At 61.7% G+C, this 13,235-nt stretch overlaps 1 protein-coding gene across 3 annotated transcripts; it reads right to left on the minus strand.

The window, feature by feature from the left end:
* Positions 1-1,536: 1,536 nt before the first annotated feature.
* Positions 1,537-12,723, minus strand: LOC136300349 (glycine receptor subunit alpha-4). Of its 3 annotated transcripts, none has more exons than XM_066202688.1 (10): positions 12,508-12,721; positions 9,888-10,021; positions 9,238-9,305; positions 8,295-8,518; positions 8,082-8,164; positions 7,752-7,892; positions 7,454-7,668; positions 7,056-7,205; positions 6,125-6,229; positions 1,537-3,777 (listed from the first exon to the last, which is right to left on the minus strand). In XM_066202688.1, the coding sequence occupies exons 1-10, from the start codon at positions 12,588-12,590 to the stop codon at positions 3,490-3,492; spliced, it is 1,491 nt and encodes a 496-aa protein (XP_066058785.1). In that variant the 5' UTR covers positions 12,591-12,721; the 3' UTR covers positions 1,537-3,489. The 3 variants fall into 3 exon arrangements, with proteins under 3 accessions (XP_066058785.1, XP_066058788.1, XP_066058787.1); XM_066202690.1 differs by lacking the exon at positions 1,537-3,777 and adding an exon at positions 5,058-5,497 and having other exon boundaries at positions 12,508-12,723; XM_066202691.1 differs by lacking the exon at positions 6,125-6,229 and having other exon boundaries at positions 12,508-12,719.
* Positions 12,724-13,235: the final 512 nt, after the last annotated feature.

Genomic DNA, 13,235 nt, shown 5'->3' on the forward strand with positions numbered 1-13,235 from the left:
TTAAACCAGCAATTAACGTGGCCATGGCTGTTGTGCTCACAGCTGCAGTCCGTGGTGACTGCGAAGCACCCGCCAGTGCCCAGCCTCGAATAGGGAATGAGAAACTGATTCCCAAAGACTGTGGGCTTTGCTGGGGGGCTGAGCCATCTGGGCTGGTCCCTGGTATGCTGTGAGAGGACATGGGGCTCAGCACCCCCATCCCCAAGATGTGAGGGACCCACTGGAGCCTTGTGCTGGAGGGCAGTGGCAGCCCTGCAGCTGTGAGGGGGTCCCAGAGACTCCCAGTTCAAACTGGGCTGCTGGGAGGACCAAGAGCAGGGCCTGAGTCCTGGTGAAACTGCCTTCAGGGACCCTAGGACCTCAAGTACCTGCAGAGCCATGGGGCAGTGCTATCCTTATGCCTTTTCAAGTGCAATGCCAGAAATAAGCTCTTCACCTTGCTGTGAGCAGTTCCTGAGACCTGGGAGCTTTGGCTTGGGAGGGATGTGTTGGATTTTTACATTTTTTTCTTTATTTTTTTTTAAGATGTGCTGGTTCCTGGAGCTCAGTGGCTCAGGGCTGACTGCAATGTTTGTCTCCAAACAGACACTGAGTGCCCAGACGTGATGTCCTGACTCCAGAGTGGGAGGAATCGGGGACACAGTACTGGTGTGAAATACCTCACAGCTCTCCCCTTGGCTGCATCCTCTCTCAGTTTAAGGTGGGGACAGCAGCAAGACCCTGGGGAAGCTTCGTTTGTCCCATGTAGAGAACAACCCCAGCACCAAACCGGCGTGGGTGCAGCTTGCTTTCTCTCCTCCCTGCCTCAGAGGGCCCTCGGTGGGGCCGGGCGGGCGATGGGGCTGCGAGCTACCAACAGAGCTGCTCTGTGAAACCTGGCCGGGAGCACAGAGGGAGATTGATGTTTGCTCGGGCGCTCAGCCCTCAGCTGCGGGCTCTGCCCACCCCTGCACCAGCTGGGGACAAAAGCCCCGGCCCCGGGTGGCACTGCAGGGCTGGCGTAAGCCTCCCAGGACAGCTGGCAGCTCTGTAAGGTTGGCGCCTGCCCAGCGAGCCGCACTGAAGGGGCCGAGGGGCCAGGCAGGGAGGTTTGCCCTTGGGATGCTGCACATGCTCGGGTGTCTGAGCTCCACTGCTGAGCTGGAACCCCCCGGCCCCACCTCTGCCTCATGGTGGGTCCTGTCCCCTGGCCAAGCCTGGGTGGCTGGAAAGGGGCTGGGGTGACTGTGGGGAGCACCCCACAGAGCTGGGTGGGGAGAGAAAGTGATGAGGTTTGGGGCTGAGGGCTTGCAGGGAGCTCCTGCCCAGCCCTCCTGCCATCTCCCACGTGGGAGTTAAATGTGACAGTCATCAATTATGTCAGAAAAATCACCCGTGGAGAAGTAATGATATCTATATGGGTATAATGGTGGGTCAGGGCTCCTGTCCCCACCGGGCAGCTGTGCCCTTGTCCCCTCCCCACACTGTGAGTGGGAGCTGGCTGCAACGTTCTTGGCAAAGACAAATCCCCAGCACACACCACCGAAAATCCCAGAAAGCTTTATTTGCGTAGGAAGATCGATGCTGTTTAAAAACCCACCACTGCTGGAGGTTGGTGTGGCCACCCAGTGCCTGTGGGTGCTGCTCAGACACTGGTACCTCCCTGTTTGGCACTGCCTCGGGGGCTGGGGGAGCCGAGGGTGCCTCCAAATGGGGCCACCCCAAAAGCAAGTCTGGCCTGGACACGCGGTGGGGCCCCATGGGGAATCCCATGGCAGGGGAGGCATGCACAGTGCTGGCAATGGGATGGAGCTGTCTCAGCCTGTCCTTGTGGGTCCCTCAGTCCCCTCATGGGGTGGCCTGGGGGTCAGGTCTCTGCTTGCCCCATCTGTGAGATGGGTATGTGTGGCTGAACACTCTATGGGGTTCAGAAGGGATGATGGATAGATGATGCTGTTGGTCAGTCCTGTGAGGAAGAGAATGATGAGTGGTGCCTGAGGAGCCAGGGCAGGGATCACAGCAGGGCTTTCTGCCTGGGTCAGGTTTCAGGAGACAGTGCTGGCCTCCTGCCCTGCAGGCTCCATCCTGCTATGGCAGGGGAGTCACCGGAGCACTCACTGTGCCATGGGGACACCACAGCCTTCAAGGAAAGGGGTGAATCCTACTTCCATCCTGCCCTGCCCTGGAAGACTGTGGGCCCTCTCCTGCACCCATGGCTGTGGGGCCTGCTGGGCTGCAACCTCCTCCAGGCTGACTGTGGGCAGAGGGAAAGGAGAGCATCACCACACTTCTCTCTGGAGGACTTAAACACCACCTGCTACTTTTATTTCCTGCAAAGCATGGAGGGTATCCAGGTCTGGAGGGCTGGAAGCCTTGCTGAGCTTGTCCTGTCAGGGTTCCAGCTGCTCTCCTCTCCAGTGGAGGAGTATTATGGATGAACCTGCCCAGGGGATGCTGCACCTGGGTGCTGGGCTGGGAAATGGGACAATTTTCACCTCCATCTCTCTTCTTGCATCGTGGTGCTGTGGGAATGCAGCAATCTGGGGATGCCACCACTCACTCTGCTCCTCCATAAAGATTGGTCAAGCTTTCCCCACTGCTTCCATCCCAAAAAAATCTCCCTTGAATGATGGGCTGTGGGCCCCACGCTGCTGATAATGCAGTGCCAAGTGACTCCCATCTGCAACTGCAGTGGCCATCTGTGCCCCTTCAGTAGGATTGAGCTTGCCTGCTGCTGCCTCAGGGCTGCCATTTCCTTGGAGCAAACAGAGCCTCCTGCGCACTGTCCCAGCCTGCAGCCTGGGCATCACGGGCAGTTCTGAGCTCTGCAGGGAGGGCAGCATGCCCAGCCTGCTGCTTTGCTGTGTGTTGGAGCTGGCTGGGGCAGAGGGGCCCTGTTCATTGCTGGGCAGGGGGCTATGGGGCCAGAGCCAGCACCCTGTACAGTCCAGGTGCAGGGAGGGGTGCTGCCTGCTCTTCCTGTAACCAAGCTCCAGGCCAGAGGAGAGGACTGTGACCTAATCCTTGGCTGCTCAGGGCCCACAGCTCAGTGATGCAGGCTGGAGAAGCAGCAGCCTAACATGGTAGGTTTGGAGAGGAGATTCTTCTGGAAGGTGATGTTTTCTGACCACTGGCTGTGCCAAAGCACCCGGGGCTCTCCTGTGCTCCTGGATAGCCAGGGCTTCCCCCAGAAGCAGCACAGCATTCCTGGGGAGCAGTTGTTCCCTGTGCCCTGACAGCAGATCCCGGGGTACCTGGGGGTGACACCATGCAGGAAACAGGAGAGGTCCCTCTCTCCAGCTGACCATGGGGATCTGTGATTGTTGATCCCCCCATTTTGTGCCACAGAATCCAGTGGGGCACGGAGGCTGCCACGTGTCCAGGCTCTGAGGCCCAGCCCAGCTGTGCCAGCGCTCCGGGCACAGAGGGAAATATAGTTCTGGCTGAGCTCGTGGCACCTGGGCACGCTGTGGGGGTCACACCAAGAGAGGCAGTCACACTTTCCCAGCCTCAGGGCACCATGTGGATGTCCTCTGAGCGCAGCACTTTGTACACGACCCAGTAGAAGATATTGAAGACCAGGAAGGTGAAGGGGAAGACGGCTCTGGAGACGGTGTCGATGCGTTTGGCGCGGTCGATGTAGCGCCTGCGGAGGCTCTCCCCTTCCCGCAGCACGGCGCTGGCCGGCGGGGGGCTGTACACGCCGGCACCCTCCACGGCCCCCTCCTTGGGCTGCAGGCACTGCCCCAGCCCGTAGCCTCGCAGGTAGAAGCGGCTCTCACGGCTGAGCTCTTCCTCCTGGTGAGGGGAGAGGCCGTCAGGCAGGGCACCCGCGGGTGCTGGCGCTGCAGGGCTGCGGCTGCACGTCCTACACACCCCGCGGTGCCAGGTGCCACCCCTGTGCCGGGCTGGGCACTGTGTCAGAGAGCCCCAGCCGTGCAGGCAGGAGCACCTGCCCCTGCCCCTGCCTTCTCGTCCAGCGTGTGTTTCAGGGCGCATCCAAAGGCAACCCGACCCTGGCAGCCCAACACACATGCCCCCAGCCTCCTCCCCGCTCCAGCTCCGGGGCTTGGGAAGCCTGACTCTGGCAGCCAGAGGGATGGGAGGTGAACTGGTGGAAGGGGGCACGTAGGGGTGCAGGGTGCATTTGGTGCAGGGAGCTGAGGTGTGCAGGCACTGCTGTGGCTGTGCTGTGTTTGCTGTGCGGTGGAAGTGTGACTGCAATGGTGAATTAGAGGGGACGGGCAGCTTGCTGGGGCAGAGCAGGGCAGGGATGCAGGAACCTGGCTACCACCAGGGCTTGCAGGGCAGCCCAGTCCCTCCAAAGAACCCAGGCCCTCATTTCTCCCCATGCCTGCTTGGCAGAGACTGCCTGGCACAGCAGAGGACGGAGGCTGAGAGAGCTGGACTCCCTGCTGGTCTCTGTGCCCTTGCTCACCCTCTCTCCCCTTGCTGGCAGAGGGCTGCAGAGAGGGCAATGTGCCCATGGAGTTGCATGTTCATGATCAAGGCTGCAAAGCTGCCGTGGGAGTCTCTGGCCGCAGCCCACTGCCATTGTTCAGGGCACTGATTGGGTGCCTCAGGGCCTGGCCAGCAGTGCCTGCCCTCCTCCCCATCGACAGCTGTGCGCTGTTAGCCACTTGCCTTGTCCTGCTCTTTTGGCCTTGGAGAGGGTTATGTGTGCAAAGATTTGATGAGGGATGGGCACGTGCAAGCACAGGCTGCACATCTGGCTTTCTGCTGAGCCCGTGCACTCATCTGGTCTGTGGCTCAGCTCAGCTGTCCTCTGCCTTTGCTGGTGCTGTATCTGGCTGTGGTGGGTCCCTTCCAGGGCCTGCTGCAGGTCAGTGCCTCACTTTGTGTCCAGGTGCTGTTTGGGATCCCAAACACCATCCCTGGCCGGCACTGCCCTGCAGGACACAGAGGCTGCTTGCTGAGGTCAGCCCCTGCAGGCGCTCGGCTGGCACAGGGGCTCTCATGCAGAGAGTTTGTACCCTGGCGTCTTTATTTAACTCAGCAATCCACAGGCTAAGCAAGATTTCAAAGTGGGAAGAGTAGCAGTGGCTCAGATTGCTGAGGTTAGTTGTCATTTCAGTACAGTTTTATTTCCCTGCCTCAGGCTGAGTGCCTGCAGCGACTCTGGGCGGGGGGAGCTGGGGTGCTCTCTGTGTCCTGGGGACCAGCAGCTACTCCCCCAGCCCGGGGAGTCAGCAGGCCTAGCCTGCTCCTGAGCCTGCATTTGGGTGGTCTGTGGAAGCGATTTGCCCTCAGGCTGTGAAACCTGGGCTTGGCTGTCTCAGGCACAGGAGCTGTGTGTAGCAGGGCTCTGCTCCCATCTCTGACTGAGCAGCACCCCGGGGTGCTCCTGGTGCATCCAGTGCACCCCAGGGTGGCTCTCCAGCCTCCACCTCGGGGCAGCTGCACTTTGGTCTGTTCTAAGCCAGAAGATGGTCCTTGGGTTGGACAGAGCCTCCCTCTCCCTGCCCTGGCTGCATGGGTGTTGATCTCCTGGAGTCATCTGTGAAAGGCAGGGTGCAAAGATGCCTCTCCTGGCATCCAAGGGCTGATGGTGGTGTAGAGGAGGTGAGGGTGGCCAGGCCTGATCTCCTCCTTGGAGCTGTGGTTGACCCCCTGCATCTCCCCAACATCTTGGGAGCTTGCCCTGCCCCACACTTCTCCCTGTGCCTCAAGCTGCAAAGTGCCCATGCGCCCTGAGCAGGTGTCCATGCTGGAGTGACTGCAGGCAGCGGGGAGTGCCTTGAACCTGCCTGCAGGCAGAGCTCTCACCCTGCCAAAGGTGTGGGCATAGCTGGGGAGCTGGGCAGCAAGCCCAGGAGCAGCCATCAGACACCTTCAGCATCACTCACCCTTATCAAAGGGGACTGTGCCGCTGCTGGTGCAGAAGGGGACCCCAAGGCACGGAGTGGGGGTGTCTACAGGGCAGCCTGCTCCATTCCCATCCCTCTCTCAAAACTTTTGAGCCCAGGAATTGGCAGCCACATCCTAGGGGCACATCCTCTGTGCAAATCACTGGCCCTCCTCTTCCACAGGCCCTTGCTGAGCCCCCGGGGCTGGCTCCTTTAGGGGGGGGGGGGGTGAGGCTGGCTGGGGAAGCACGGGGGGCTGCCGGAGGGTCGTGCTTTACCCGGGAGCTGGAGAGCTGCGAGAGCGTCGCGTAGGTGTGCTCGCTGCTGTGCCGGCTGCTCAGCTGCCGCAGGGACTCCAGGCTGGCCGTGCCGCTGCTCAGGCCCTTTTGGCATCCAGCAGTGTGCACCAAACAGAAACAGGACAGCGGGTGGTGACCGAGGGCTCTATCCTGGCCCCGGGGCAGCCGCTCTGGGTGCCGGCATGGGGATGCTGGGGAGACAGGGGCTCTGTGTGGGGGGAAAAAGCCACCCCCAGTGTGCCCTGGCACCGGGGTCTGTCTTCAGCACATGCCAAAGGGATTTGGTTGGACGCTGTGAGCCTTAGTGGTGTGTGTGTTTGTACTCATGTCTTCCGTGGAGATCTGGTGCCTCACAGAGTGTTTACGGCAAGGAAATGAGACTGGGGCAGCCACATGCCTACCCCAAGCTTCTTGCAGGCCTGATGCCTGTGTTGATGGGCTGACAGAGGGGAGGACTGTTTCTATAAGTGAGGGATCCTGCCTCTCCAGATCCTGCTGCGCTCCCATCTGCAGCCCAGACCTATCCCTGGGTGCCACCAGGTCCCTGACACAGCAGTGTGTCCCTGTCACAGCTACAGCACAGCAAGGAGCCCAGGTTTGGGGCTGCAGGTAAGGGGAAAGGCTGCTTCCCCCCCATCCTCACTGTTTATTTTTCTGCACTTTTAGAGGAAGCAGAGGCTGAGGATGTCCCAGAAGGAGAAGGACAGCACCCTAAGCAGGGCCTGAAGCACCCATGGGTGCTGTGGGCTGTGCTGCAGTGCCCGTGGGTCCCCGGGGTGCCGGAGGAGCCATCTGGGGCAATGGAACACAGCCCTGCTCTGGGGGCTGCTGACAAACTGTCCCTGCAGCCCTGGGGTGTCCCCTCAGGGGCTGAGGACGAGCAGATGTCACGAGAGAGGGGGGGACTCACCATCCTCTGGCGTCGCTGGCGGCGGCGCAGGCGCATGAACTCCTTGTGCTGGCGGGACACAAAGTTGACGGCGGCGTACTCCAGCAGGGCGGCGAAGACAAAGAGCAGGCACACGGCCATCCAGATGTCAATGGCCTTCACATAGGACACCTGCCGGGGTGACAGGGGGCTCAGGGACCCACTGCCCCCCACCTTGCTCATCGCCCCTCACTGCCAGCTCTATCCCGCTGCCAAGAAGCACGGGAGCCCTCTCAGCCTGGGCACACGGGCTAGAGCAGCCGGTGTTTCCCCTCAGCACATGCAGTGCCCCAGCTGATGAGGCTCCAAAGCCAAGCCATTCCCAGGAAAAGGCTGTCTCTGGGGCACTGTGGGCAGCCCAGCCTGCAGCCAGCACTGACCTTGGGCAGGGAGGCCCGGGAGCCGGCGCTCTGCGTGGTCATGGTGAGCACCGTGGTGATGCCCAAGCCCACCCGGGCAGGCGCCGCATCCATGTTGATCCAGAAGGAGACCCAGGAGAGGATGACAATGAGTAGGCTGGGGATGTACATCTGGATCAGATAGTAACCCATCTGCCTCTCCAGGTGGAACTTCACCTCGATGCAGGTGAACTTGCCTGTAGGGAAGGACGGCCCCAGTGGATGAGAGGGACCCCTGGGCCGTGGCGAGGGGGTGGCAGCAGGTCCCTGGGGTGCTCACCTGTGTTGTAGTACTTGGTGCAATAGCCCAGGTCCTTCTCATCCCTGAGGATGAACTGTGGGAGTGTCAAGCCCTCGGCCACCTGCACGGCCTCCTGCTCCTCCAGCCACTCGAAGATGAGATCGTTCATAGTGTAGCCAACTGGAGGGGATGTAGGGAGCCATGGCGTGGGGATGTGTACCCTGTTCAACCCCACCCTGAACAACGGCTTTTTCCTGCTTATGTCCCTCAGAAAAAGTGAGCTGCCAGCTTTTGGGATGGCATGGAATGGGAGGGGATGGGATGGGAAGAGGGAAATGAAGCACAGCTTGAACCCCCCGAGGTACTCACAACTCTCCAGCTGCATGGTGCACGTCTGGATGTCCATGGGGAAGTTCTTGAGGTCCATGGGGCAGGACAAGATCAGTGTCAGCCTGGAGGAGGCAGAAGAAAGGAGGGAGTTGTTGGAGCTGGGGCAGCCAGTGGGGAAAAGTTGCCACACGGGAGGCAAGAGGAAAGCTTTGCCTCCCCACTCAGGCACTGCACCAGAGGGGAAGGCTCTACCTAATGCTGTAGAGCACATTGCCGTTCTTGAAGATGCGCAGCAGCTTGTTGTCAGTGGTGACCTCGTGGAAATTGGCCCCTTTCTCGTTGGCAAAGAACAAGTCTGGCTTCCAGATGGAGTCGAGCATGGAGGGGTCGAGGTCGAGGGAGTCATCGGGGTACTCGCGGTATGCCAGGCGGGGGTCGTTCCACTGCTGCCGCAGGAACACGTTCACACGGTAGTCCTGCCAAAGAGAGCACCACCTCAGCTCTGAGCACCCCCTGGGGCCCGGGGAAGAGGAGGAGGAGGAGGAGGAGGAGGAAGGGATGGAGGAGGAGGTGGAAAGGGCTGTCTCCATTGAGGCTCAGCGCTGCTGTTGCTGCGTGCCTGCCACTAATGAAGCACGGAGCAGGGGCAGCTCAGGGGCCTTCCCATGCTGCTGGCAGCCAGGGGAAATTCAAATTCAAATCCAAGGCCACAGCAGCTGAGAGAAGGACGAGGAGGTGGAAGACCAGTAACTGCTGCCTGCAGCATTTGGCACATGGCTCTGTGGGCCTGTTGATAGTATTAAGGCTTTTGCAGAAGCACAAATAGGAAAGTTTTAGCCTTGGGACTTCCTCTGAGGTGTTCCTCATGCATCCAAGGAGATTCAGGATGGCAGGGGGCTACATCCAGCTGCCCCGCTTTGACCCTTTGGGGGGGGGGGGGGGGGGGGCGTATTTCTTCCAGCTCAGGCACAGGGGATGTGACCCACACAGCCAAGCTTGTGTTAGCTGACCCCAGAACAGCCACAGCCATGTGCTAGGGCTTTGCATGTCCCCACCGTGGTGCCAGGGATGGCTCCGGAGAAGGGGTCACAGGAGCCCCTGGAAGCACAGCCATGGACACTGGGACCCACACACTCCCCAGCCCCGAGGCACTGCGAGAGGAGAGGAGAGCCCATCACACCAGCAAAACACTCACCATGGTGGTCTCGGTGACAGAGCCGAAGCTGTTGATGAAGATGTTGCAGGTCACGTTGACGGGTGGACCTGGAAAACAGCGTGAAGCCTCCTCTTGCTGCCAGCTGCTGAGCCCCGTACGCTCCACGGGCACACATGGGGACGGCCCCGGCACACACCGTGTGGCTGAGCACACACAGGGAGGGTCCCCTGCCTGCTGGGGCCCCCCCCGGGCTGGGGATGCACCCCAGAACACCCCGCAGGCACCACAGACCCCCAAGGTGTGGGGGTGAATGAACCCCAGCACGCCCTGCAGACCCCTGGGGTGTTGGGGTGAACCCTCACACGCCCTGCAGGCACCATAAACCCCCGGGGTGTGGGGATGAATCCCAGCACACCCTGCAGGCACCACAGACCCCTAGAGTGTGGGGATGAACCCCAGCACACCCTGCAGGCACCACAGACCCCCGGGGTGTTGGGGTGAACTCCCACACACCCTGCAGACCCCCACGCTGTCAGGCACAGTGAGCACAAAGTGCTGGCAGGAGCAGCACTCCAGGAGGTTGTGGGGACAGAGGGATGTGGGTCACGGTCCTGCCCCAAAGCCCCTGGGTTTGGGCAGCCATAAGCATGGATCTGCCAGGTTTGGAGCCCTCACATCTTCCCTCTTACCTTTGAAGTTGGGTCGAATGCGGGCATCATACCCTGAGGTTCGTCCCATGAGCTTGTCCAGGAAATCAGAGGGGGACATGGGCTTGGGTGAGCTTCGGGAACCAGCTTTAATCTCCTCCCGCCCTGAGACCAGCCTGCAGGGCAGAGGAGGCAGGTCAGCTGCTGCCTGCTGGCCCCAGGGGTCTGCAGGCACATTTTGGCACCCCGTGGGGACACTCAGCTGCCAGGGCAGGCGGCCGTGCCTGTGCTGCATCCACTCCAGCGCCCAGTCAGCACGTCGGGGGAATCCCTTCCTCCCGCTGGGATCCTGGTGGCTTTTCCCCTCACCTACAACAGCCTGAGTGCCACATGCCCACATTTTGCCTGTCCCTGCTCCACCACGTCCCTTGGCATGGGGTTGGGGGCCAGTGCCTCCTGGCTCCAGGGCTGTAGTAGGGACAGGGCACAGCCAGAGCTGGGGGAGGAAAGCAGGGAAGCTCCTTCTCAGGTTCCACCTACAGCTCCACCTTGAGTTGCTGAGCAAAAAATCACACACTGCCTGTCGTGGCTTGGGGGGCTGGGGGACACAACAGCCCTGCCTGAGTGAGAAGGTGACCAGAGCACAGCTGGCTCCTGACACCTTGCCAGGGGCCAAGGAGATGTGTCAGGAGAGGGGCAGCAAAGCCCACCTCCACACCAGCCATGGCGATGAACTCTCCCACACAGCGCTCTGAATGATGATGGAGATTTATTTAAACTGACTCTGGAGGGGATATTTTTGTGAATGCATCTTAGCCTGCCAGCTTGTCTCCTCCTGTCAGTCTCTAATGATAATTTCAAGGAACAATGCAAGAGATGTTCACTCACCACATTGCCAGGCATGTGGCTGGGATGGAGAGGAATTAGCCAGAGATCTCTGGACACAAAAGGAGCTTTGAGCATGCTGCTGGTGCTGCTGCATGCTGCCTTATAACTCCACCAGGTCTGTGCCCAGGTGGATCTCCCTCCTGCTTGGAGCTACAACCCCATCATTACAAGAAGAGGATGATGCTGGGAACCCTGTGGTCCTTCTTCCTACCTCTTTTCAAGGGGGTGAAATTCATCCTAGAGGGTTTATGTGCACCCTTAACAGCTAGAAATGGCCACAACCAAAATGTTCCAGTGGGGCAGGTTTTCCTTTAATTGGAGGAGGGCTGCAGAGGGTACCTGAGATTCATCCTGATCAAGAGGAAAAGGCTGGGAGAAATTCCCTGCCAGGAGCTGCACGAGCAAGGTGTGGTGCCTTTGGGAGGAGGGCTGCAAGAGGCCAGGCTAACAAGGAGTTAAGTGAGGCTTCTGCCTACCACAAAGCTGTGAACCATGTCCTCCCCAGCAGGAGAGGACAGTGAGGGTTCTCCCCTGAAGCACGTGGGAGGGAGGCTCCCGGGCTCCCTTGGCAGGTAGCTCCTTGAAGAGGCTCAGATAACTGAGCCACAGCAGATCTGCAGCCCCAGTGATGCTCAGACCAGCGTGGGGGATGCCAAAATGCCCAGGGTGCAGCCACTTCCCACAACATCCCTGGCAGGGCCGTGCTGGAACGCAGCCCTTGGGCACAGCCCCTGCCTGCAGCTCCCCACCTGAGGCACTGCCTGCCCTGGGCTGGGCACTGCAAGACCCTGGGGCTCAGCACCTCTGTGGAGCCAGTGGATGGCAGGGCTGGAAAATGCTGATTGCCTAAAAACGCTGCCCTGAGACAAGCAGTTTCTGCACGTGAAGCAATTCTGGTTTACCCCTCCCTGCCATAAATGTTGCAAATCCCCCCATGCTGCTCCAGCCGTACTGGTCGAGGGGTTCATACTCAGCCCAGGGGTCCTGTAGCCCCCAACCTCTCCTTTCCTGACTCACTCTCCACTGCATCCCACCTTGTCCCAGATAACACCCAAGGTGGACAGAGATGGAAAAAGGGAGCTGTGGGCTTCAGATTTTCCACCCAAGTGGGCCAAGAGCTGTTCCTGCACCCATGGGACCTGCGACATCCACCCACTGTCCCAAGTGACCCAGGGTCTGGGTCAGGGACTGTCCTGGGCTCTCCTCTCCCCAAACACCATGAGCCAGGCGAGGATCTGGACATCTCAGGGGCTTTGCAGCACCAGAGAAGGAGCTGTCTGGGCTATCACCTGGCTCAGCCTGCCCTTTCTCCCATGGTGATAAGGCTCAGGACCAGGGGAACTCTCGGGGGCTGCTGGGGACAGGCAGGGTCTGGCTCAGTGAGGTGGAGAACGGGAAGAGGAAGGTCTGCCGGGTCCCCCGCGGTGCTGGGTCAGGGTCCTGGGGAATGGGGAGCGAGGCCAGATTTGCCGGAGGTCCAGATAGGAGCTGGGAGCGTTCTGTCTGGGGCATCAGGCCCCGGAGGCAGGTCCGGACTGGGGGTCGGGATAAGGGTTCCGGGGCTCGTTCGGGTCTGAGAGGGAATGCCCAGGTCCCGCAGGAGGCATCTGTCTCCGGGGGGGGGGGGGGGGGGGGGGGGTGGAGGGGTGTGATAGCCGGGTACCGGAGGGGAATCGCGCTCCCGGGGGATGGGGTCCGGCTGCCGGGGGAGCGGCTCGGAGAGCGGCGGTCGCGCAGCCCCGCGCAGCCCCGCGCACCCGCGCCGTGCGCTCACCTGAGCGGGCCGCGCCGGGGCAGGAGGCAGCCGAGGAGGAGGAGGAGGAGGAAGGCGAGGGCACCGGCCCGGAGCGCGCCCATCCCGCCGCAGCCCGCAGCCCCGCCGCCCCGGGCGCACGGGCATGACCCGGCCGGCGGCAGCGGCGGCGTCCCCGCTCCCGCTCCCGCCGCACCGGGGCCGCTGCCGCCGCCGCTGCCGCCGCCCCCCGCCCGCTGCCGCTCCTCATAGTCCGGTCGCCCGCCGCGGGGTGGGCGCCGGCCGGCTGCGGGCCCGGGGAGCCGGGCGGAGCTTCGCCCGCCGCGGCGGAGGGGAGGCGGGCACGGCGGTGGGGGGCTCCCGGCCCCGTGCCCGCCTCCTCCCCGTCCCTTCGGGGCCCTCTGCCGCCCAAGCCGGGCTGTCCCGGAGCCCGTGGCCCCCCTGGGGGCTCCTCGGCGCGGGGAGGGAGCGGCCCCTGCGGGGTTTGGGAGGGTCTCGGGGCGCGCCGGGGTCGGGGCTGGAGGGGTCGAGGGATGCTCCGGGGTTGGGGAATGTGGCAGCGCTGGTGGCTGTGCGAGGGATGCTCGGAGGACCAGAACCGTACCGGGATCGGGGGATATGCGGGGATCGAGGGCTGAGGGATGTCCCAGAGCAACCGCCCGTCGGATGGGGGGGAGCGGCTGGGGAAAACTGGGCTCCTGAATCCTTCAGCCCGGCCTTGGGACCGCAGCTCAGGTCCCTCCTGCTGG

Source organism: Chamaea fasciata, unplaced genomic scaffold (genome assembly GCF_029207755.1).
Source record: "Chamaea fasciata isolate MVZ Bird 193981 ecotype frontalis unplaced genomic scaffold, bChaFas1.0.hap1 SCAF_22, whole genome shotgun sequence".
NCBI classification, from domain to species: domain Eukaryota; kingdom Metazoa; phylum Chordata; class Aves; order Passeriformes; family Sylviidae; genus Chamaea; species Chamaea fasciata.